Here is a 25,723-nt window from a genome sequence, read left to right on the forward strand (position 1 = left end):
AATGTTTCTTTGAACAAAGATGTTTCTTTTAAAGTTGCTATTGAGCTTTTCTTTTGTTTCATAATTCTGTCCATATTCACTTTTGAAACTTGTCAGCTTCTGGGTCCAATAGAATTTACATGAACATCAAGTAATGCTTTGGCCATTTAAGCTAAAAAACTTTTTGCTGAAGTGTACTAATCAAAATTGGTGAATTTTTCATTGTCTTAATATACATACTTCATAAATTTCAATATAAATACTTACAGGATGACTGTAAAGAATTCTTGAAGCATAGTAGTATAATATATAAGAGAAAAATGCTTTGCTATTTTTGAAAATTGTGAGCTGTAAGATGCCACAATGATTTTCCTCTCTTTATGCAATTTTCAAATTATTTCTTATTTTCAAATTATTTCTTATTTCTAAAGCATTTTGTAGAAAAGCTAAATGGATAATTCCTCTTATATAAATCAGAGGTGTATACTCTGGGCTATATGTTTATGTGTGCTTTTCTAAAATGGCACTAAGTAGGCTGTTAAAAATGCTTGAAAATTATTGATTTATATTAAAACAGAATCATACTGCAGTTAGATTATGCATAATGGGAAATGTTATTATATGAAAAGGAAAATTGCACAATATTCTGAAAGCTACAGACATTCCATTGTCTTGAAAACACTTTAGAGGTGGATATAAAATGTATTTGAAAATATCTAAGAAAGTGTGTCTTTTTTTACAGCTTTGACTTCTTTTCCTTTTTTTTTTTGATATCCAATCTGTGGTATTAAACCACAGTTATGCCTGATCCCTAATCAGTTTAGTTATCTGAATGATCTCAGTAGATTGTCATATGGTAGGTTTGGCTATTTGACATTTATTTATTATCAGGATGTTTGTATGATAGGTAACCTGGCACCATAGCACTAGTTATTTTCTCTGGCTTTGAAGGGTATCTATTATTACATAAGCAATGTAGAAATAAAGTAAAAACAACAACAACAAATGAACAAAATGAAAAATCCACTCTAATCTCACCATACAGAGATAACTACACTATGTTTGTGTATGTCCTTCTATAAATTCTTTAATAAAATATTTGTATTTCCTTTCTAAACTCTTTAAAAAATTGTCAGATAGATTTAAATATCAATAATTATAATAATAGGAAAAAGAAATTGAAGGCATAAGTTAGAATAAAGGCATAATCACAGAAGACCTGGGAAAGTTTAGAAAGAATGAAGTTAGACTTCTGGAGAAAAAAAAAAAACAACATCCCCAGAACAGGTTTAATACATTTGAATATGTATGTGATGAAATTACCCAGGAATGAACACAGTTAAATAGAAGACAAGGAAGAAAAGTTAACAACAGACCTTGAAGATAGAAGGAGAAGGTCTAACATATTAATTAAAGTATCTGTAAAGAATCCAGAAAACAGAAAAACCTGATATTGAAGATTACTACTGAGAATTTCCCATAACTGAGTAAAGATAAGGGTCCTTGACTAGGGAAACATATTTAATAAAATATAGAAAAAAATAAAATAAAATGTACACCTGACCACATTGAAATTAAACTGCTGAATAAAAAGGCAAAGAACAGTTTGTAAAAATAGAAAAAGAGAAAGAAACAGACTAATTTCCTTAAAAAAGAAATTTTACCTTTGATAATATTTTAGTAGCAATAATGGAGTCCAGAATATATGGTAATAAAATTAATATGCTAAAAGAAAATTGTTTATAATCACTGTCTTATAATCACTATCTTAACTTTGATTCTGAAATAAGGAAAAAAAAACAATTTTAAATCAAGAACAAAAGAGAGAAGATTTCCTCTAATTAAGGATATACTTCATGGTAAAAGAAGTTAAATTCAGAAGGAAGAAATGTATTGGAAGAAGGAGTGGTGAGAAAGGAATGTACTGGGTACAGTGCTACATCTAAAGAAGGGTTGACTCTATAAGATAATAATAAAAATGATTTCTGGTTGGATGGGGTGGGGAGTAATATTAAAATGCCAGAAATCAAATAACATATAAAAGCATTTTAATCTTTCTATTCTTAGGAGAAAAGGATATAAATTGCTTTAGAATTCATGTCAAATGTGTATGTTACCATTTTTTAAATTTTAGAATTTTTTAAAATTGTAGAATGTATAACTTCCAAGGCAGAGATGCAAAAATAAAATAAAAATGATAAGGAAAACTTATCCAATCCAATAGGATAATGATGAATAGAATCCTAGAATAAAAACTAGTTTGCCCTAAAATTTACAGATGAAATATAAAAATATCTTCTTCAATACATTACGTAGGGCATATTTGGGCCAAAATCCAGAGAAAGACAGGAACCTACAGAAATTAGTAAAAGCTCACATTTGCATTTAAGGCATTTATTGAAACCAGGGAACTTAAGCTTAGATTTTATGGACTTTGAAGAATATCAGAGAACAGAAACAAAGACCAGGGCCCACCTCCAAGATGGGGAATATGACAGGACACTCATTTATAAGCCTGTGACCCCTACAGGGCTAGACATTTCAATGCAAGGTAGATCAGAAAAAAAACTCTGCTCCCTTGCCTTCTCCTACCAACAGGGGCCAGCAAGAAGACTGGCTATCTCAAGTTCTGTCACTATAAGGGGGAAAAGTCCAACAATGTGAATGTACTTAATACTACTGAACTGCACACTTGAAAGTGGTTAAAATGGAAAATTTTGAGTTGTGTATATGTCTCTACAAAAAAAGTTAAAAATTAAAAAAATATTTCTCTTTGAGAACTAATAACCACAAACAGCCTTCCCTTGAATAGTTCCTCAGATTTAATGGTCTCAGTTTGGTGGTGCTACCAGTCATATAGCAAGAACTACTGGAAATATTCTCTGAAAGAACCCATGTTCATCCCAGGCTGAAAAGTATTCACAGTGTTAAAATTCCAAGAAATATGGGCTCACAGCAAACAATACAAGATTCAGGTGAAAACAATGTACTATAAATAACAACCAAAAGAAAAAGAGAGTCAAATCTGACCTATAAATTCCAATATTGGAACTGTCAAACACAATATAAAATAAGTATTTTTTAATATATAAATATTTTTAAAAACACTGAGGTAAAGTATAGTGACTAAGAGTATTTGAAAAACAAAGTAGAATGTTCTAGGAATGAATATTTTTATAACTGAAATATAATATGATTATGATTTAACAGCCTGAAAGTTAGAACTGGAAATTATCCAGAAATGAAGTACCAAAAGCACAGAAAGATGGAAAATATTTTTAAAAGGAATGTATTGAACATGGAGAAGAGAATGAGGCTGTTCAAATACAGCTACTAGAGGTTTCAAATGAATAACTGAAAATTATTGGATCAGAGAAAATGTTTTGATGAAATAATGGAGAAATGTCCAGAAATGATTAAAAGTAGCAACCCACAGAATCCAAATTCCCAATTAATCCCAAACAGAATAAATGAAAATATACTATCAAGTTAAAAAATGGTAGATCAAAAATATGCAAGTGATATCTCAAGCAAGGTGTTAAAATGTTTAAAATAGTCTAAGTTCTAATGTCCTCATATCCTTCAAGAGGAGCATAAGTTATTAAGTAACTTTAGAGTTGAAAAACTTAAAAACACTTGACTTTCTATGATAAACACTAAAATGTGGTTACATGAATAAAAATATGAAAAATCTAATAGTTAATGGAGAAAGAAGAAACATAGAAAAAGCAAGACAAATAGAAATCATGAAATAAAAATAGTAGAAAGAATGATAAGAAATGTAGATGGACTAGATGCACTTGTTAAATGTGAAAGATTACAAACTGGAATTAAGTAAATCCAGTTATATACGTTATGATGACATTTCAGGCAAAGTAGGCTAAAGAACAAAAAGTTTGAGGGCAAGTAGAGAGGATCACTTCTTAATCCAAAGAGATTAAATACTCTGGGAAGAAAACAAAAGCAATTCTGAAATATAATGCACATAATGATAGTCTCAAGAGTATATACCACAAAAATTGAAAGAATTATCAAACAGAATAGATAAATTCACCTCCACAGTCAATTATTTTACACCATCTTTCAGTAATTGTTAGATCAAGCAGTCCAAAAAAAATCAGAAAGGATATAGAAAATTTGAATAATAGAATTGATGAACTTAAACTGACAGACATATATGGAATACTGCATCCAATAACTGTAGATAAGTTTTTGGTATAATCCAACCTCAGACTTAAGGATTCCTTTTTTTTATTTTTTATTAAGAGTGTTTGAAAGAGCAATGTTCATAATTTGCCATAAAAATGCTAAAACAAATGAACATTTTTTTTCAGGCTCCCATGATCTAGTGTTCTATAAGGAGCATTATTGGTTGCAAATTATTAGTTTCCTATAACTGATGTACAAATTAGATTTTTTTAAATGGGTCTCATTAGGTTAAATACAAGGTGTCAACAGGTCTGTTATTTTATGAGGCTCTAGGGGAACATCCATTTCCTTGCTCTTTCCAGTTTCTATAGACTGCCCACATTTCTTGGCTAGTTTGATATAGCTATGAATTCCAAAATTACATATTGGATTTTGTTTGTAAACTGGTCTATACCTGGGCATGATTAAATTATGATTACTGCTTCTCTTGGGCCACATCAGTAGGGTGTTCATGGGTGGAGACTCACAAATAAAAGACATGACAATGGACAGAGTTGGGGATTTTGATGTTGGATTTTTTGGTGTTGGAATTTTGATGTTGGAATTTGGAGCTGGAGCCCAGGAAGTGTACACACAGGAGATGAACACAGAGGAAAAGAGACAGCTCCTTATACATGGCAGAAGCCCTGGGCAGAGAGATGGAGCCATTTGCCTGATAGTCTACAACTGACCTTGTGGAGTGAGCACAGCAACTAAGTCAGAAGAGATATGCAGCCCCATGAAGAGAGGAACCCTCACCCATAGAGAAGCAAGTCCCATGAAGAGAGAAACCTAAGCCCAAACCCTGGCAGACATTGGCAGCCATCTTACTCCAACATGTGGCAAAAGACTTTGGTAAGGGAACTAACTTAAACTTTATGGCCTGGTAACTGTAAGCTTCTACCCCAAAATAAATACCTTTTATGAAAGCCAACCAATTTCCAGTATTTTGCATCAACACCCCTTTGGCTGACTAAAACAGTCCCCTTCAAACTTCAAAAATCAGCTCTAACTGATAGTCTTTCTCATATCCTAATACTCTCACACTGACCTTCTTGCTTTCCTCTTCCATCTCCAAGGGCCCTTGTTACATCCACTGTGTTCACCCAAATAACCTAGAATAATCTCCCTATCTTAAGGTTAATTAGCAGCCATATTTCTATTGGCTACCTTAATTCCTCTTTATCATGTAATCTAATATATCCACAAATTCTAGGAATTGGAATATGGACATCTTTGGGAGGTCATTATTTTACTTACCACATGAGGTATAAATATTTTTCAGGTTGAGTAGATAAAGTTAATGTGCTCTACAAAGCTTTATATATTTTTACAACTTTATTTATAATGCTGTATAATATAAACTTATGAATGTGCCATAATTTCTTGTGCATTCCTGTTATTTCATATTTTTGATTGTATGAAATAGTGAAATGTAACTCCTATGGTTAATCATAACACACTTTTTTTTTATTCCCCTCCCTTGTGGCTTTTTTTTTTTTTTTTTGCATACTGTCTGCTCTCTGTGTACATTTTTTGTGCTTTCTTCTGTGTCTGTATTTATTTTTATTTATCCCCCCTTGTTGCTTGTTTGCTGTCTGCTCTCTGTTTTTAATTCACTGCACTCTCTTCTGCATTTTTGCTTGTCTCCCTTTTTGTTGCATCACCTTGCTGAGTTGGCTGTCTGCAGAGCTTGTCAGCTGGGTGGCACTCCACGGTGCCCAGGCCAGTGGCTCTCTGCAGCATGTGGGCAATCCTGCCTTCCAAGGCGGCCCTGGGTTGTGAACCCAGGGCCTCCCTTATGGTAGATGGGAGCCCAACTGATTGAGGTACAGCTGATTCCCATATCATACATTTTAGTATGAACATTTATAAAATTTAAATATATGTGTGTATTTTCTACACTATTCCATAATTTTTAAATGGAGATAAGGGAAGTTGATGCCATATCAGCTATAAGACAAAGATGCTGCCATCTGGTTACCTAGGTGATTTTGACCACATCTAAGCTATTGGTAAATATGAACCAACCAACCAGCCTATCAATTCCAGCTCATAGTACCTGACACAACTCTGATGTTGACCTGCAGCTCTAGGACCTATATTCAAGTCTATGGAACTTATGTTGAACCTATATGCTAGAGTGGAAAACTTTTTAAAAACTCTGAAGACTTAGGGATCAATGCTGGATTAACCATGGATTAGTTATGCATTGTCTGACTCCGAGTTTACTCATTCTTAATATTTTTTCACCAGCAGTCAAAGCAATCTCACATAATCAATAAAGAATTAAATCAGATAACAGTCATGAAACTCTTGGAAATTATACCAAATATAAAATGAAATTTTCCAGATTTATAAATTGGTGAAAATCACTGGCAGTTTTTTTTAAACTTTTTATCATAGTAATATACATACAACTCAGTTTCCCATTTTAACTAATTTCAAGTACACAATTCACTGGTATTAATTACATTCACAAACTCAAAAAGACAAATATTATATTACTCACTTATATGAAATACCTGGAAGACTTATTTTAAGGTTTCATCAGTAAAACTTAATAACCTGATATAGGCAATCATAACTTATCAGTTATGTATAAAACAGAGATTAGTGGGTATATGGCAGTTGTTCAGCACATTGAATGAAAATTAAGCCATTTTAAACATTAAATTCTGAAATTTGAGTGAGAATATATTTACATCAGAAATGGAAAAAAATCACATTTCACCATTTACTCCTCCTGCTCATGTGGTAAACATCACAAATTAATCATGGACACTCCGTTAAAGAGTAATGCAAGAAATATGAAAGGAATGATAGAAATATGATATGCTAGAGATATATACTTTGCAGCTCCAGAGTAATAATTGAATCAGGCAAGGATCATTGTGATCACCCAACATTACTGGGGAATACACTATTTATATCTTGCCACAGTATCATCCTACAGATTATTTTTTAGTTAGGAAAAAATCATAAACCAAAAATGGGCTTCAGTGAAGTGGTCACCACTTTAACCAAATGATCATAGGTAGCATCATTTATATTGAGACAATACAGTGGTGACAGCATGAAACTCAACATTTCCTATGAAGTATTCTTTTCAATAATTGCAACCCCAATCTAGGCAAGCCTTCAGATTAATCTTTCAGTTTACTAAAAACACATGGCATAGAAAAACAAGCTAATGACATGGCAGAACAATAAGACCAATAAAAGGAGGGGCATTTCTGAAAGACAACTGGCCAGGTCTTCTCATAAGTCAATATCATTTTCAAAAAAATAAAGGAAAAAGTGGGGGACTAGTCTAGATTAAATGAAACTAAAGGAGAAATTTTAATTTGGTCAGCATTTAGACAAGATTATAGAATTAGAAGATTATTGTCAGTTTTCTTAGGTGTGGGACAATATTCTTATTTTAGAATATGCAAACTAAAGTATTTAAGGGTGAGGTGATTTGATGTCTGCAACTTACTTGCAAATGATTCACAGAGAGATGAACAGATCAGTAGATAAAATAGATACAACCAAATGATAACAAGGATAAATTTAGGAAGATAGACTTTAGAGTCAAACCGGGGTAGTGTCAAGTCCTAGATCCATCTCACTCTAGTTCTGTGGTCTTGAGAATTTTTTAAAAGCTCTCCATGTATTCCATTTCCTCTCTGTGCAATGAGATTTATACTGGTATCTGTTTCATAGGATTGCTGTAAGAATGAAATGAACAAGTGCATACTAAAGCACTCAACATCAGGCCTAGGACAATAATGTTAGCTAAAATAATAATTATCATTACTAGCTAAAAAAATTCAATCTTTTATTACCCTATGCCCTACCCTATATTCTACAGTATTAATGATTTGATTAATCAGTGTCAGCAACAGAATCCAAACGCAGTCTGTGGTAAAAGATAAATAAACTTGCATACCTCAAACTCTATTATCCAATATGACAATGGAGTCAGGACTCCCAATTTTAGTTGCAAGTTATCACAGTACTTTATTGAAATATTAATTCTCAAAGTTTTGTTAGAATATCATGCACTGATGATTCTGAAGGCACTCAGTATCTTGCCATATGAAGGCTATCACAAAAAATGTGTATTACTTTATTGTGTCACATAAATAGTATAGATGGCATGGATTTCTAGCTGATAATAAAAGGTGGAGAGAGAGAGAACTGGAGAGAAAAAGGAAGGGAGAGATACAGACCAAGAAGATAAAATTATTTATTCTGTATGAAAAATGAGCAAAACTGGAGACTGCATCAAATTACACCTGGGAACACTGCAGAGAAGCACATTAAGATTTTATAAGCAAAACAAAGGTCAAGAGAGTGGAAAACTGGATGTTGAAGATTTGGACCTGAAGGGTATCAGGAATGAAAGAAAGAGAAAAGGAGAGAGTGAAACAAAAAAAGAAAGAGCTGGGATCATGTGGTCTGTGAGTAGTCACTCCTCAGACAACTTTATTCTCTACATGTGGCATTATATATACTCAAACTATCGAGAAAACAGTGCAACTACCCATTAACAAGACTTGTAAATTAAAGAACTTATCTCTAAGTACAAAGATTTAGTATTCCTTTCAAACTACAAAGTGTGTTTACTCTTATTTCTCCCTGCCCAGGACAGCTCTGTCCTGCTGACTCAAAAGGCTTAATTGCTGCATTCCTATGTTAAAAGCTTAGCCCTGGAAACAGCACATCTCCCTTTGTGAGACCACTATGGCTCAGTTTCCAACAACTGGATAGCCAAGTACACAGCTAACACCAACTCAAAAAAGGAAAGAAAAATATGTGATTTCAGGAAGTATTGTTTCACATGATAGAAAAATCTTAACTTATCTTGCACAAAAAGTGAGGAGAGTGTCAAAATGGAAAATCTTTCAGTCTCTAGTGCATGTTCATTTTTAATATTTACTGTTCAGGACATTAATTGGAGGAAATTTTCTTCATTATTAACATAGGAGCATTTTACATGCTTCAATTCATTAAAACATATTTTGAGAAAAGCTGATGTGGTTCAAGTGATAGGGCTTCTGCCTACCATATGGGAGGACCTGGCTTCAATCACTGGGGCCTCCTGGTGAAAATGAAGAAGAGAAAGCAAGCCTGCGTGGTGAGCCAGTGTCTGCACAGCAAGCCGAGTGCCCAAACAAGTTCCCGTGCACGTGCCTGCACAGGGAGCTGAGTGCACGTATGGCAAGCCAAGTGCCTGCATGAGTATCCGTGTGGTGAGCCAGTGCCTGTGCGGTGAGTCAGTGCCCATGCAGTGAGCTGAGTGTCCCCACAGTGAGCCAGTGCCCACACAAGTGGGTCACATAGCAAGATGATGATGCAACAAAAGAGAGATGAAGGGGACAGTCAAGGTGAAGCACAACAGAGACCAGGAACTGAGGTGGTGCAGCTGACAGGGAGACTCAGGGAAACTCGCTCCACATCAGAGGTCCCCAGGATCAAATCCAAGAGAAGAAAAAATGAGAAAAGAAGACAAAAAGAGAAATAGATACAGAAGATCACACAGTGAATGGATACGGACAGCAAAAATAGCAGGGTGGGGTGGGGAGAGGGGGAGGGGGAGGGGGAGAGGAGGGGGGATAAATAAATAAATGTTAAAAAAACATATTTTAAATGTTCAAGTCACCAATTTTAACTTTAATTTTGGCCCTCCAAGTTAATATTTTAGTGAGTTCGTATTTAGAGTTTATATTTTATCTTTCAGTTGGTGCCCTGATTTATGAAGCAAAAAAATGCAGAGGAGAAGGCCATCGAATGACAACAGATGCCTATGCAGGAAAGGGTGGTCTGGCAAGGCCGCTCAGATTAGGTGGCTTTTGAGTTGTCATGTAGAACTGAATATAAGCACATAAATGGATAAAAAGTAATGAAAAATTGCTAAATTTAGTAACATAGGAATACCAAGGCAAGAAAACCTAGTAAATTTTCTAAATATTTTATTCTTGGTCTAATGTTGGAAGAAATAGGAATTACTCATGGAATATAGCACTTGGAAATGAAAGAGCATCTGGTTTTGTTCCATCAATTATATCTGTCCATTCTTTTCATGCTTACTGTCCTCACACCACCATATTCAAGATGTCTTTGTTTTTCTTGCCTCTCCTCTGTTTACCAATGCCTCCTGAAAACTGTTATTTTGAGTCTTCTGCCTATAATTGACTCTGTATATAAACAATAACAGGGGTTATGGTTGGATTGAATTTCAGAACAGCATCTTGAAGTTCATACAACTAATATCACCTTCTCATCCATGGAGAAATGATGCTGAAGTACATTCAGTCTCTGGTTCAATTTCTCAGAGACAGTAACAGAGCAGGAGCCCATACTACTGCTTGTCAGCTCCTAAAACAGTAATCTTACCACTCATATTAAACATTTTCTACCTTAGTAATCTTCCTACTTCTATTAAATAAACTAATTCAGTATGTCTTACTTCCTGGGTGTTTCAAAAACTACTGCCTTAATTCTCACCTCAGAGTTTTCTGCCTAGAGGTGTCCCTTGCCTGGAGGACCTCTCCACCACCAGTGAAGTAATCAGTGGTCTAGTTGCAGCCCATCTTGCAGCCTTTCATGACCCCTCTGCCATCACAGGTCTCTTTCTATGGCCAATCTGCCTTGATGCTTCCTGTTGGGAAAGGGCTTTGAAAATTCCCCAATATCCTGCTTTGTTTTGAATATTATATTCCCTATGTGGCAGTGATGCTGAATACCCCCGATTCCAAAATTCTCAGTCTGCCTTGTTTTCACAATGATGTACTTATCTCTGGATTCTGCAATTTTGCCTAGGACTTATATTGCAAGTTATAACCCAGTAAAGCTTATTCCAATTCCCTATGCCTATTCACTCCCATTTTTAAGCCACAGTAATAATAGTCTGTATGATCAATGAGTAAAGAGATAGATATAGAAATGTATATATTGTCATTTCGATTACATAAAATTTCCCCATTCATTTCCAATGAAAAATCCAATGTTTTATACCTATGACTCTACTTTTATTTTTAAAATTACTCTTTTATAAATTACATCAAACTTCAAAATGCTTACTTCTCAGTATAAGAACTGATTCTGTAAGAATCTCTTACACAGAAGGAGATTTCTACTTTTATGTGTACAGATAGTGGAATATTAATTGCTAATAATTAAGTACAATCTGTTTATGGCAATTTAAAAGCACAGGCAGCAGTGTGACAGCCTTGAAGTGGGATCTAGAAAGTTGATTGCACAGGATTCTTGAGTGTGACACTTGAATGGCCAAGTTATTTTAGATGGGGAAATGATTCTCCATAATGTTAATTTGGAAAAGTGACTAAAGTAACAGTTTATCACTGCTTTTAGACAAAACTATCATCATATCTGTATGAAAGCAACATTTTAGCTAGATTAATATTAATCTATGTTTTGGAGTATTTTTGAATTATTGAAAAATATATAGTCCCTCACATTTTTAAATAACCCATAATTTGGATTCATGTGACCCAGTGGTTAAGAAAATTTTTCTCAAACTTCATGTAGATACCATAGAGCAGGTGCTTATTATGTGCTATTGTCCTTTCCTTTTTTATCTAGAAAATAGAAAGCATGGATGTTGAAACATCATAGCCAGAGGTTGTATTTGAGAACCCAGACTCTGGAATCCACTTCCACTACTTGCTCACCCAATATATTAGGAACTCAGAAAACAGTAATGAGTCGATCATAATTTTTGTTATTAGTAACGAGCTCCAGAGTTTGTAAAGGAATTAGGAATGGAAATAACACAGGGCCCCAGTAGAGGAGGGTCTGGAGTAAAAGACAGGAAATCCAAGGCAGGGTCACAAACGCAGGAGGGAAGCCTCTAGATTTCTTAGATTAGATCCATGGGGGCTTTAGAAACAAAAAATAATATAAAAATCAATTATTAGAAAAAACATCTTTTCTAGGCTTATGGTTCAGGAGCTGGGACATGTGGAGGCATTGGGATGAAGCCAGGATGTACCCCATTTGCCTCTAATTTGCCAAACTATCAGCATAAAATTTAGCACTATATGTTAGGGAGCTCTGGTGGCTTCTTTCATAAACCATTCATGGGGACCTCCCCACAAAACATTTGCTTCTTTAGTGGTCCCCACCCCTTTCATAACTTCTCTGCCAGCAGCAACTCCAATTGGCCTTTTAATGTCTTTAGCACAGGTGACATGGAGATGAAACAGATGGAGACCTGGCTGCTTTGGTGCCAAGGTCCCAGAACCACTGTACCCAGAGGAAAAGCTACAGGACCCACATGTGGACATCAGCTGAGGGTGGCCCTGGGGAAAATATGTCATGACTCCCCAGTACTCATCAAGATCACAAGGAGAGAGTCTTGATTAGGAGATTAGGGACCTGCCTACTCCTTCTAACATCCCAATGCTCTTTTTGATTCTTCATTCTCTTTCCTCGATTTCCGCCATCCCCACAATTTTCCTCACTCTGCCACATTTTTCCTTGGGCAATGTGAACATTTCCAGTATGAATGACTGAGTAATTCCTTTACCCGCAATAAAGTCATCAAGCCATATCCTGGCAAAGACTTCATAGGGATGGAATTCACCTCCAGATAGAGTACACCCAATGGGTGATATCATTGCCCAGTTCAAACATCCCCTAAGCCAGGGGTTCCATGGACCACTTTGCCAGTCAGGGGAAAACCGCAGACCCCTTACTAAGTCCACACTATACAGTGTTTTAATATGTCACATCTGCACCTACACATCCCCAAAATAATACTTTTTAAAATTTAAATTAAAACTCACTTCCTTAAGCTAATAGTCTGTTCTTCAACTTTACACCATCCATCCCAGAGCACATCATACACACCCCCCCACAACTAAATACAGTATATATTTTGTGAAATGATAAAAGCCACAATGTTTCAGGAAGTGTTCCCATCCCTGAACTCCTCTACAGCTGGGTTAACCTATGCTGAGGGGACAGTGGGGACACCTGACCCAGACCTGAGGTCAGTTTTCATATTTCCACTTTCAAATCCAGTTCTCATCATATGGCTATAAACAAACCTGTGAAGCACTTGAATATGTGAAGAGATGTCTTGCCGAAGCTTATAAATAGCCTCTCCTCTTATCAACCCAATTTGAAAGGCTCATTCCTCTGAACCACTCCCTTCTATCATATACCCTTTCATTTAGAGGAAAAAAGAACAGAGAAAGGAAATTTCTCTGTGTTTCCCCAAAAACCCACCACCTAGGGCTACCGTGTCCAGCAGTCAATAGCCAAGGTCACCACACCTGTGTGTGCAGTCATCAACATTCATGGACCTGCCTGCCCAGACTCTGGGCTTGAGAGAGGTTACATAATCATTGAACTTTTCACTGGGGCTGAGAGGAAAACAAGTCCCACAGTAGACTCCCTGGCTGTTCCCCGTATACACACATAGATACAATAGCTCTAAAGTGTGTTCAGGGGTAGAAGAATTACAAGGAGTGGAATTTCTCCATTTCATTAAGGATAAACAAAAAAAGTGGAAAGCAGGCCCCATGTCCCCCATCTTCATCAGGAAAGAAAGGAGACTTGGGTGAAGGTGTCTTCTTTTCTCATAATAAATTGATAGACATAGATTATTTCCACCCTTCTGAACTCAGCACTGAGGCAGCCCCAGACTTCCCTTTCTCACATTGGAGATATGTGATGCTGCAGGTCTCCCATCTTCCTGGATGGCAATTTCTGTTTATAGTAAACCTGTGTATCCCCATCCATCCCATCCTTCTCAAGAAAGGGATAGGGAGGAACTTCCTGAGGCAGGACTGGGATTGGATCTCTATGAACTTTATAGATTCATAGAAATTTTAATGGATGCTTTTTGAAATTTTTAAAATGAAAAGGTAAGGAAAACATATTTTAAATGTAAGATATCTGAGCACATGAAAATGAACTGCCTGGTGGCAGTGGATGTGCAATGTCAGTATTAAATTCCCTCCATGAACACGGGCTTCTTTTAGAGGCCAAAACAGGCACCTAATAGGTGTTAACACTACCACTTTATTTAAGCTCAAGCTATTGGAATACCCTAAACCACAACCCAAATGTGGCAGAGACAGACACGACACTCTTATTTGAACAAATAAATATATTTTTAAATAATTTTTTTTAAGTTAGAACAGAAAATGTGGTATGTCGCTGGGGGCAGGGAAGAAGATTTATAATTCGGTGGGGGAGACACAGGACATAAAGCATAGTAGGGGGAAGTGATGATGGCGTTCTCGGGGACCTTGCACTCTAGGTACATGCTGGTGGGCCCTGATGGGATTCATCAACTCCATGGGTGGAATGGTAGGAGTACGGCTTGGACGCTGTTGCTCGGAGACTGACACTGACCTAGTTGATTTCAATGCTGCTTGGTGGCTATTTCTTTTTCTCCCTAGACAAATCCACTCTAGCACACGGCTAACCCTTTTCCGATGTTTGCTTTCTTGATGTCCCTGTCCCTTTTGGGGCAAGAGCTGGGGCATCACACTCTCTGTTGATCCCACATCCTGAGAAGGGTCGTCCATCATCTCTATTCCAAGGGAGGACCCTGACCCTGACTCTCTTTCTGGGTATCTTTCCAATGGGAAATCCTTAGGGTCCTCTTTTTCTGTATTTAGGTTTAAACTGGCATCTTCGACCATCCAAGAGATCTTAACCTTAGAATCCCTTTGCTCCTGCAGGCCCAGGTTGCTCCCACTCTCCTCTAGGTGGATATAGGGGACCTGGGAATTGGTCATGTTTCCTCTACACACATTTGGGAACCAGGGCTCATAGTCCTCAGAAGACAAACTAGGTGAATTAGGGAACCCTTCAGTAGCACAGCCAGGAGGAGACTGGCTCAGTGGCTCTCCCTCCAGTTGGAGCTTTGGCTCACTATCAGGATAAACTTTCAGAGGTGACTTCCTTCCATCCTGCTCCCCGATTAGGTTCAGTATTGTGGGGCATTCACCAGGTGATATATTCCTTATATTGAACAATTCATTGATAGACTGGGAATCTGCAAAATCACTGGCCCATGGGGAATCTCCTGATTTGGGTCTGGAAACAATGGTCTCTCCAGCCTTGATGGTTTCCTCATACAACTGTTCTGGTTCATCGCCAGTGCTCAGGAAGGGAGGGGGCCCTGGGCAGTCCCCATGAATATCAGGTAAATCTACAGTTTTTTCAGAATTGAGTCCACATTTCCATCTGCATTGTCTTGGAAATACTTCCTCCTTTTCTTTCTCCAGCACCATCTGGACATCCACTCCCCTTGTTCTATCAAGGGGCTCCTGAAGAAAATGCTGAAGGCCAAAGAAGCCACTTGATGCCATATGACAGCATTCACAGTATGCCCAGGGTAAGGCCTGTGAAAGATGAAGAGAAAGACACACTTTATGGAGAACAGTGTGGGAAGGTGGAAAAGACAAGCTCTTGTCAGGTAGCTGCATCCAGGAGAAGGCTGAAATGAGCAAGTCTGAGTCCTCCAGGCCTGATATTGTTAGAACAGAAGGCTCTAATTGAAAGGGACACTGTGGAGTTGAGCTCTCTGGGCCAGTGTTCAATAGAAAAGGAGGCAAGTCAGACTGAGTCAGTATAAGATGTGTATGTGGTATTGGAGTGGAAGAGCAGGTGGTGGAGCATGGCAGGCAAGTGATTCATGGGATTCATGGGATGGCAGACTTGGGGGAAAGAGTGATATCCTGAGATTGTGGGCCCAGCTAAGGACATCCTTCTCTTGACTCTGAATTGACCCAGAAATAATGAGGGGCTGGGACCCAGTTCATACTGTCATTTCTTAGCCAAACTTCCTTTTTCATTAACTATATGACGTTCTACCTAGGATGCAAAGAACTGTGTTCCTTTCTTTTTATTCTTTTAAAGGGGATAAAATGTTTTCTACTTTTCCTTCTTTGAAAATCTCGAAGTACTTTATGCACATGATCCTCTATTGATACTGCAGTCAGTGCTCTGTGCTGAGGACAGTGTAATCTCCAATCTTTAGGTGCCTGGGGGGGCCTTGTAAGATTCTGCTCCAAGGCTTGTGCTTAACATCTGACCAGAGGCCTTCCAAGGCTCAGTCTCACTCTCCAGGTCAGCTTCACCCGGAGACACCAGACTTGGGGAGGAGAATGATGAATAATTATCATAGCGGCTGTTTGATGCTGACATTAAGAGACATTTCTCCCCCAAATATTTCCTATATTCTCTTAATAACCCAGCCCAGGGACCCTGAGTCACAGCACTTGAAATTTACCCTGGTGTCCTCTGCCATCCCCAAGGATACAAGAGTGTGGATAGAAGCCTCTCTGCTGCCTCACCCTGTTTCCCTAAAGAAAGGTTTTCATCTTTCCTTAGAGGGTCCATCTCTGTGGAAACATAAATGATTTAGTGAAGTGGAAGAAGCAGAGAAAGCAAGAGTCCATCTATGATGGGGGTTGGATCTGGGATTCCATTACCTCATCTCTGTCTCCATCTTCCTCAAATGGATTCATCGGAAGTAAGAACAGAAGTAGGAAGAGCAATAACCCACACAGTAAGAACACATTGTATACAACCACACATGCGGAAGTACTTGTGCTCGTCCATGGGGCACCATGGCTTCTCAGGAAGTAGAGATCTGTCTCCATCTTCCCGAGCGCACACCTGCCTCAGGCAGCACTGAGTACTGAGTGCTGAGCCTGCGCTGCCTGGAGATACAGGCCCGCATCACAGAGCCACAGAACACTCAGAGAGAGTGGGGGGAGGGGCCCCCTCTGGCCCCCTCCCACCTTAAAGACCCCACAGCACAGCCAACTGCACAGTTACAGAAAAGCATATGTATACCTCAGTACAATATCAGATAGGAACTGTTCCTGCTTTATTCCTTGGTGCTTTCAGCTTTGATGCAATCAAACCAATAACCCAGAGTATTTGATGCTTTCTCAATAATTTTTTTGCAAATTCTTAGTACTTTACACTTTCTGTATTTCTCTGCCCTCAACTCCAGCTTTGCCACCTTTCTGGCTTGTTTTGTATGAATCCAGGTATAAAATTCAGCTATCTTTCAAGTTTACCCAAACTATTCCATTTTGATTAAACACACACACATGTACCCACATACACTCATGAATTGGCAATGTACATGCTATTACAGATACTATAAGGGCACCCAACAAGTTTAAGAGAGATTCTAGGACCCCCCCATGCCAAATAATTTAATTAGAAGAATAATTTAATAATTTATATGTTCAGATTTTGTAATTTTTGTGCAGCAAAATCATTTTATGGGCATTCTGCCTGAAAGCCTCTCCTATCTCTCCTCTCAGGCCATAGCACCCACCTTGCTGGTCCCTGTCTTCCAGGCCCCCATATCCTCCCCAGAACTTCTCCCAGAAGCTCTTGAAAGTCTTGACCCCAACCTGTCCTAAACCCACTGGATTTTGAGATCAGCTGAGGAGAAGCTGAAGTATTATAAACGAAATATTAACTTTTTAAAAAAAAGTATTTAACCTATGTTACTTATTTTGTGAAAAGATTTCTGATTTTTGACTTCTACTTTTTAAGTTTTAACCAAAATACTATTGGCCTCTCAATAATTCTTAAAACAATGAATCCTGAATAGCTATATTCACTCACACATGCATACATAGATATTTATCTCCCATTTCAGCATGCATATAGCATAGCCGTAATAATGATAGCTTCATTATTAAGATTTCAAAGCATGGAAATAACTCTGATTTTCTCCTGTCAGACTTGACCCAGAGCACCCAGATCAGTTTAAGTAGGAAGATAATACATGAAGAAGATACATGAAAAATAAGGATTAGGAGAGAAAATTAGCCCATCTGAGAGAAAAACATAGTAGAAAGCAACCAGTTAAATCAGTTTGGTATAATACCAGGATAGAGACAAAATTAAAGGAAACAGAGTAGAATCTAGAAATTGATCTAAATGCCAATGGGAATTTGGGGCATGCAAATCAATACAGGAGGTTTTTCAGATAACTGGGAAGAAAGCTGCAGTCAACATAATCTGATAAGACAAGTGCGTAGCCAAAGAGATGGATTTCCAGAATGAAGGGAAATGGGAATCTGAGATGTTTGTCCAGGAATAACTGGGCACTTGCCTCTGTTTCTCCCACAAGTGATAATATAGACCTGATGACCTGGAATTTATACAAGGAAACTCAGTATTTCTATGTATTTCCATTCACGGAAATGCCTAGTTGCATGTGTGTGCATGTGCATTTTTCTGAAGGGATTATAAAAATATCAAGTCAAAAAAACCGTGGCATGGTATTAACCAAACTTTGCAGATCTAGCAGATTCTGTTGTGAGAATAAATCACCTGGAGTTGCTGGGCATAATTCAAGGCTCCAAACACCAATGGAAGCTCCTATGAGAAGTGCTGTGTCTCCTCCTTTCCTGTGTGACCACCTCTCTTCTAAAAATACTGTGTGGCTTTTTTGTGTATGAACTGTTACTGCCCATTAATCTGTGGCCCACTTGAAAAGCTGCTGAACCTATTTATACAAAACATTAGGTCTTTACTTCATTCCTTCCATAAATGTAGTATCACTAAAATCAAAGAGAATTGTAAAAAAAGGAAATTTTAAAAATCAAAGGAACAATGTATAACTTTTAAATGCATGGCTCAATAAGCATTGAAAATAGTGACTGGTAAACTCATATACATGAGTTGTATTAGACTCATTTTTTAAAATGTTGTCTTCCCTGGAGATAAAAATATTCTCTTCAAAGATATGGCAAGACTTTCAGTGACAATCACCATTCTCAATTAGCAAAGATTTTATTGTATTTTTCCTGTTCAGTTAACTGAGCATATGTAGTAACCAGTACCACATTTGTCACTTAAATATACCTGTAAAATTACAGGTTATATTATTGGAAGATATTAAAAAATCAAACTTTTTTTTGGTACAAGTTTTAAGAAACATATTTGGTTCCATTTAGTAACTGACTTTCCTCAAAAACTAGTGAGACTTCCCTCTTTATTTTTTTGTTTATTTGTTTTTTCTCTCTCTCCATTTATTCTTTCTGTAAGAAGAATCATAAGATAATTAATAGCCTTAACTGCGAAGAGAAGAGAGTGTGGATTTTCAGTTTTAATATTTTTCCCTTCATACTATTTATATCTTCCAATTATATAAGTGTATATTGTTTTTAATTTTAATTGAAATCATGCTAAAAGGGGACTTCTGGACCAAGAGATTATGCAACCTCTCCCAGTCCTATTTTTAATGCTTTGGTACAAGATAGGTATTTTGCAGGAAATATTTACAACCCTGGCTTCTAGGTTGTAGACCCTGAGACAAGATTTCGGGAGTAATTGACTCCAGGAAGCAAAAGATGATCAGGAAAGTGAGACAGAGAAGGGAGGTAGCTATGAAGTGCATGTTAGCAAGTCATTCTTCTGGATCTGGGGACTACTGGGGATCTGGGGGGCAGTTTGACCCATGTGTATCAGAGTCATGCTACTAGAGGAATCGTCTGCAGAAGGTGATTACCAGTAGTGCTAATTCTCTGCCCATTCTAGTTTGCCAGGGGCCTGGGGAGATGAGCCTCTGGATGCCAGAGAGAATCAAAAGGGAATTGGCAATTGGAGAAGTGGTGCAAGACAGTCCTAACACCTGAGGAGGTACCAGTGGTGAGGCTTCAGGAATACTTCAAAGACCTGGGAGTGTACTTAGACTGGTGGTGTACTTTACCTTATCTTCCTCTGATTTACAGTTTCAAATGTCTATTGGCTCTCTACTGCTTGGAATTGGCCACTTATGAGTGTAGAGGTCTGATCAGTGATTCTAGATAAGGACTCCTCTGGAAGGGAAATAATTACTCTGAGGCTGGTTTGAAGGTAGATGAACTACTGGTATTCAGTGGATGAGTGTTCATTTTTGTTTGCCTACCAGAAGATTTTCTGCTTCCAGAAACATCTTCAGTTTGTACTTTGGGAGCTCCCCTCACTCCTGCACATACTTTCCATCCACACGAATCAAGATAGACATAGGCAGTTCAAGTCAGGTGTTGGAAAAAAACAACTAGAGCAAGTGTCAATAGATTTTCTGTAAAGAGACATATAAAAACTATTTTGCTCAGTATTTGTGAAATAGGAGGCAAAATTTAGGAAAGTTGTATAACAAAAGGGAAAGCAAATGCCAAAAATTTTTACTGAAAAAAATTGAAATTATAATAATAATTATTTACTTTTAATACAAGTCTACTAATGAGGAGAAAGGGATTATTTTCTCTTTGGCAGATAAGATTTCACTTAATTGGATTAAAAGTTAGAATTCCTTATCATCCAAATCAATTGCAATTTTAATCTGTTAATGCTGATCTGTAATGAGATTTGATGTACTTTATCTTTGAAAATGTCTTTTCAGACCAATAGGCACTGCTAAGTACTGATACCAGGTCATAAGCAGTTGGTTTAACTCAGGATCTACATCATTTGGAAGGCTATTAGATTCTTTTATTGACATTTGCTTTTTAGCATGTCTTTACCATACAGATTAGTCACCTCCAATTGAAGATTAGGTGGAAGCACTTGTATTGAGATCTGAAAAATGCTTCGGGACTATAGTATCATCTTGGAACATATGCACAAATTTTTGTGAGATTGGATTTCTCACTTCTTATTTTCACTTTTAAGAGTCTAGGAAGTATAGAAAGCAGTTTAACATTACTTGTGATTTAAGCAATTTTAATTGTTTTCAAAATGACTTTACCAGAGGATAATTTCACACAAAAGCACTATTTTGCCTTGTAAATTTAGGTTTAATTAACTAAGAATTATTATTAAACCTGTAGCAAAAGCTAATTAAAAAAAAACATGCAGTGTTTCATAAAAATGGTTGAAGTTGATTCTCATTCAGAAAAATTTCAATCTCCGTACTGAACTCAATCTAAAGAAACTGTATCATTGGGAAGCCATAATACTTCTGTGTGGTAGGGCAAATCAGGACATTCAGCTTCTACTGCATATAAAAATTCAGAAAAAAATCATGATTATTTCAGAAGAGTAAATGAAGTTCACTACTTACACTACCAGTTCAAGAACACATTATAGATTCAAATGTTTTATATAAACTACCTGCTAATAATATAATGAATAAACATAGACTTTATACATTTTACTTTTTCACAAGCATTGTAAATTTGTCCAACCAAATCTATTTCTGTTTGACATGTATTTTTACTACTTTTACTTATTACACATCTTAGCAGGTTCCACTTCAGGTAGTAATGAATTAGTGTTTTCTTAAATTCTTTGAAATTATTCTGCCTGTAAATGTTCCACAGAGTATTTGTAGGGGCTAATTCTTGACATACTTCAAATTCTTTATTGGCCCTTAAATAAACAACTGAGCAGTATAGGTGGCATCTCTCAACTCACCCAAGGAAATACTCTCAAAGTTGTTTGTCTTTATTTTAATAGGCAATTGATGTTGTTACAAATGTCCTCAACTCTTCACATAAGTATTCAATCAAACATGATCCAATTAGCTCATCATAAATCAACGGTTTTTCTTGCTTATTTAACAAATGAGCCATCTGAAAGTTTACTTTGGTTGTGTGTCCATTTTCTATTTTTGTGAAGAATTTCTGCTGAGATGAGATTAAAAAAACACTTTCTAATTTTCCTGATCAGTATTTTCCGGTTTGTTGAGATATTTTGATGAGTGTTCATTTTGGCAAGGTCCATATATGACATATTCTTTTATCACAGCCATACTGTCACTTCATCATCAACACAATGATATGGATTTAATAATAAAATAATTCACATCCCATTGTTAATTAAATGTGTGACATTCCATATTAGCTTTCTATTGCTAATGTAACAAATTATCTTGAGTTAAGTGGCTTAAAACAACACAAATTTATCCTCTTATAGTGCTGGAGGTTCAAAGCCTGAAAGGAGTCCTATGGGGCTAAAATCAAGGTGTCAACAGGGCAGTTCCTTCTGGAGTCTCCAGGGATTAATCTATTCCTTGCCTCTTCCAGCTTCTAGAGGCTGCTGGCATTTCTTGGCAGTTCCCTGCATCTTTGCAATCTCTGCTTCTCTCATTACATTGCCTTCTCTCTACATCTGACTTCTCTGTGCATCCTTCTTAGAAGGACCTTTGTGATTACACTGAAACCACTAGGATAACCCAGGATTTACTCCACATCTCAAGATCCTTAATTTAGGCATAACTGCAAAGTTGCTTTTGCCAAAAAAAATTAGTGATAATTTCACAGGTTTCAGGGTTTAGGATATGGATACCTTTGGGATATTCAATCTACCACACATTCAAAGCCTATTTTCTCTTCTTCAATTGTTTTGAAATGGTAAATATGCATTGATAATTTAAAAACTAAAGCATTGTAGTATGATCATATGTGTTTTGAAATGTGTCAACTTATAACTGTGTCAATGCAAGTTGTAATGTGCTGAGCCTGATGAGAAAGTCAAATACAGTCTAAGTTGCAGCTACTTAATTTGCTTTTGTATCACCAAAACAGCCATAGACAATATGCAAATGAATAAGCATGGACATTTTCTACACTGAAATTTAAATTACATATAATGTGCATGTGCCATGGAATATTAATCTTCTTTTGATTTTTTCAACCAGTAATAAAATATAAAAATTATCTTTAGCTATCAGGCCATAGAAAATATGTGGCAGGCTTGATTTGACACATAAGCCATAATTTTCTGTTTACTAGCATAAACCAAAAGACACACAATATCCAGACAAGATCTGCAGATATACCTTGGACCACCAAGTGATTTTTATAAAAAGAGAGAGTGTTGATAATTAAAAATAAGGAGAAGGGAAACAGATGTGCCTCAGGCCACTGGGCTCCTGCCTGTCATATGGGAGGTCAGTGGTTTGGATCCCAGTACCTCCTAAAGAAAATAGCAAGCTGTCACAACAGGCAGGTGCAGCAAGCTGACACAATAAGAAACACAAGAAGGAGGGAAAAAAACATTCTGAGAGGCACAACAAAAGCAAGGAGCAGAAGGTTCCTTGTGTCTCCTAAAGAAGACAACTAGCTCATGTGATGGGCAGGTGTGGTAAGCTGGCACAATGAGATGATGCAACAAGAGATGTGGGGAGGAAAAACAGAATGAGAGACACAACAAAGCAGGGAGTGGAGGTGGTACAAGTGATTAGTCACCTCCCTCCTACATCAGAGGTCCTGGGTTCAGTTCCCAGTGCCTCCTAAAGAAACAAGGAAGACAAACAGACACAGGAAGTGAGAAACAACAAGGGAGTGGGGAGAAATAAAATAAATCTTAAAAAGATATAGATGATAGGGGTTTATTTTTTAAAAATTAAGGAGAAGTTCACATGAAACCTTGCTTTCTGCCTCCTCTTATAAAATCCAAATATCCAGAAATACTGGGTCCACATGGCAACAATTTACCTCTTTTTTTCTTAGGACTGCCCTTCTGGCCTACTTCAGTCTTTATGCCTTTGAGTTTGAAATCCAAGATTCTTACCCTTCTAGGTTTTCTCTTAAGGTTAAATGTCTTAAATTCTTTCAACAATTCCTTCTAGGCCATCATTTCTCAACTCCCTCTACTATCTAGAGCACTTTCCTTTGTACCAGTTCTTTTCTCACCTAAAATATGACATCCAGAACATTGTCCATTTAACACTTTCAATTCAGTGTTATTAATTACATTACCACTATTGTGCTGCCATAGCCAATATCCATTACTCTTTTTCATCACTTCAAACAAATACTGCCCTCATTAAGCAATAAGTCACCTCTCACCTCCCCGCTCTTGGCCTCTGGTTAATTTGTAATCTCCTATCTTTCTCTCAGAAATTTGTTTATTAGATAATTCACATAAGTGAGATCAATGCAATATTTGTCATTTTTGTTTCTGGCTTATTTCACTCAGCCTGATGTCTTCAAGCTTCATCCATGTTGTAGCATGTATCAAAACTTCATTCCTTTTATGGTTGACTAATATTTCATTTTGTTTATCCATTCATTTGTTGATGGACACTTGGATTCCTTCCACCTTGCAGCTATTGTGAATAATACTGCTAGGGACATTGGTTTACAAAGATGTGTTCCAGGCTCTGCTTTCATTTCTTTTCAGTATATACCAAGATGTGGGATTGCTGGGTCATATGGTAATTGATGCCTTTTTAAAATCACAAGTAGTCAAGGGTAGAGGTGAAATTGTGAGTTTCTGTATTTGCTCAGGTTTCAAGTGTCTGTTGTCCTTAAAGGGTATAGTTTTTCAGAGTGCTAAGAGTATCATCAATGTAAATTTTGCCTTGTCTCACACCACACCTGCTTCTCCAAAATTTGCCATAGTCATATTTGATTTGTATTTTCTACTTTGTGACTTCAGTTACATTATATACTAAGAGGTAATAAAAAACTTCCCCCTTGAAGAAAAATACCAAGAGCTGTTTCTCTAGTCACTTTTGATTAGCTCTAATCTGGCTCTCCAGAGAGAAAGAACATGACATTGGACATTGAGCCTCTCTATTCAAAAAGCTGATTCTTAATAGCACTGAGGGAAAAGGTAAGATTCTTTTGATCCTGTATTTTAAACTTAAATTTTAATCTGCACCATAATATTTTAATAACTGTCCTTTAGGTTTCAAAGTGAGTGGAATTAAGTATTTTGCTCATGCTGTATATTATACATATAACTTCAGATTCCTTTGTATCTGCAAGAACTTTGAAGACTGCTTATTAAATTAGTAATGACCTCCAGTCAAAGACTGTCAACCTTTGTATACTCACAAGCCTTGCCCACACATCAAAAATAGATGCTGCAATCCTTTCCGTTCATGAGCATAATGTAATCATATGACTGTGATTAATAAATTCTGTGTTTCTCATGGGAATCTCAATAATCATATCTCTTGTTTCTTCCAGACTCTGCTCTTTAAATGCTAATAAATGAAGAGGCCAATTGATGGTTTATACTTTCCAAAAGGCTGATGATAATGGGAACACTTCTGATCAAAATGCTTTACCCCTTTTATCCTAAACTAAAGCAAAGTTTGTGTTCCAGAAATAGAAATGGATCAGTAGCCTAAACCCATTTAAAATTGGTCATTTTATTTTTCTGTTTAGTTTTTTGTTTTATGCAATGAGCAGATGGTTTTTAAAATTAAAGAATACATTTTGAAGAAATTATACCCTTTACCATTTTACATGTGGTGGAAAAGGAGTATCTATAAGTCAATTAAGAAGAAACAAACAAACAAAAAAGAAACAAATGTGTAGTACAATTGGCAGACATATTGCTCTTTTTCAAGAAAGTGTATTTTTTTCCATTAGTTCAGTCAGTGAAAATATGCTCAGAACGCACTACATGTTATGCACTATACAGGGAGATGAGATAGAAAATTTCTAAAACAAGGAGTTTTGTTTAGTAATTTGATATTTACTTATTGTGTAAAATAACCATAACTGTAATCAATCACATGAAGGCATCAGAAGTGACAGAATGGAGGAAACATAGTAATTCAGAACAAAGTTGATTAGTGACTGCCCTGAGGGAGCAGGAAGCT

General features: G+C 36.7%; 1 protein-coding gene across 1 annotated transcript; it reads right to left on the bottom strand.

The window, feature by feature from the left end:
- Positions 1-14,294: 14,294 nt before the first annotated feature.
- On the bottom strand, positions 14,295-16,763 carry LOC131276730 (uncharacterized). Its single transcript, XM_058290277.1, has 2 exons — positions 16,635-16,763; positions 14,295-15,542 (listed from the first exon to the last, which is right to left on the bottom strand). Exons 1-2 carry the CDS (start codon positions 16,668-16,670, stop codon positions 14,367-14,369), a joined length of 1,212 nt encoding a protein of 403 aa, XP_058146260.1. The 5' UTR covers positions 16,671-16,763; the 3' UTR covers positions 14,295-14,366.
- Positions 16,764-25,723: the final 8,960 nt, after the last annotated feature.

This window comes from Dasypus novemcinctus, chromosome 30, assembly GCF_030445035.2.
Source record: "Dasypus novemcinctus isolate mDasNov1 chromosome 30, mDasNov1.1.hap2, whole genome shotgun sequence".
NCBI classification, from domain to species: domain Eukaryota; kingdom Metazoa; phylum Chordata; class Mammalia; order Cingulata; family Dasypodidae; genus Dasypus; species Dasypus novemcinctus.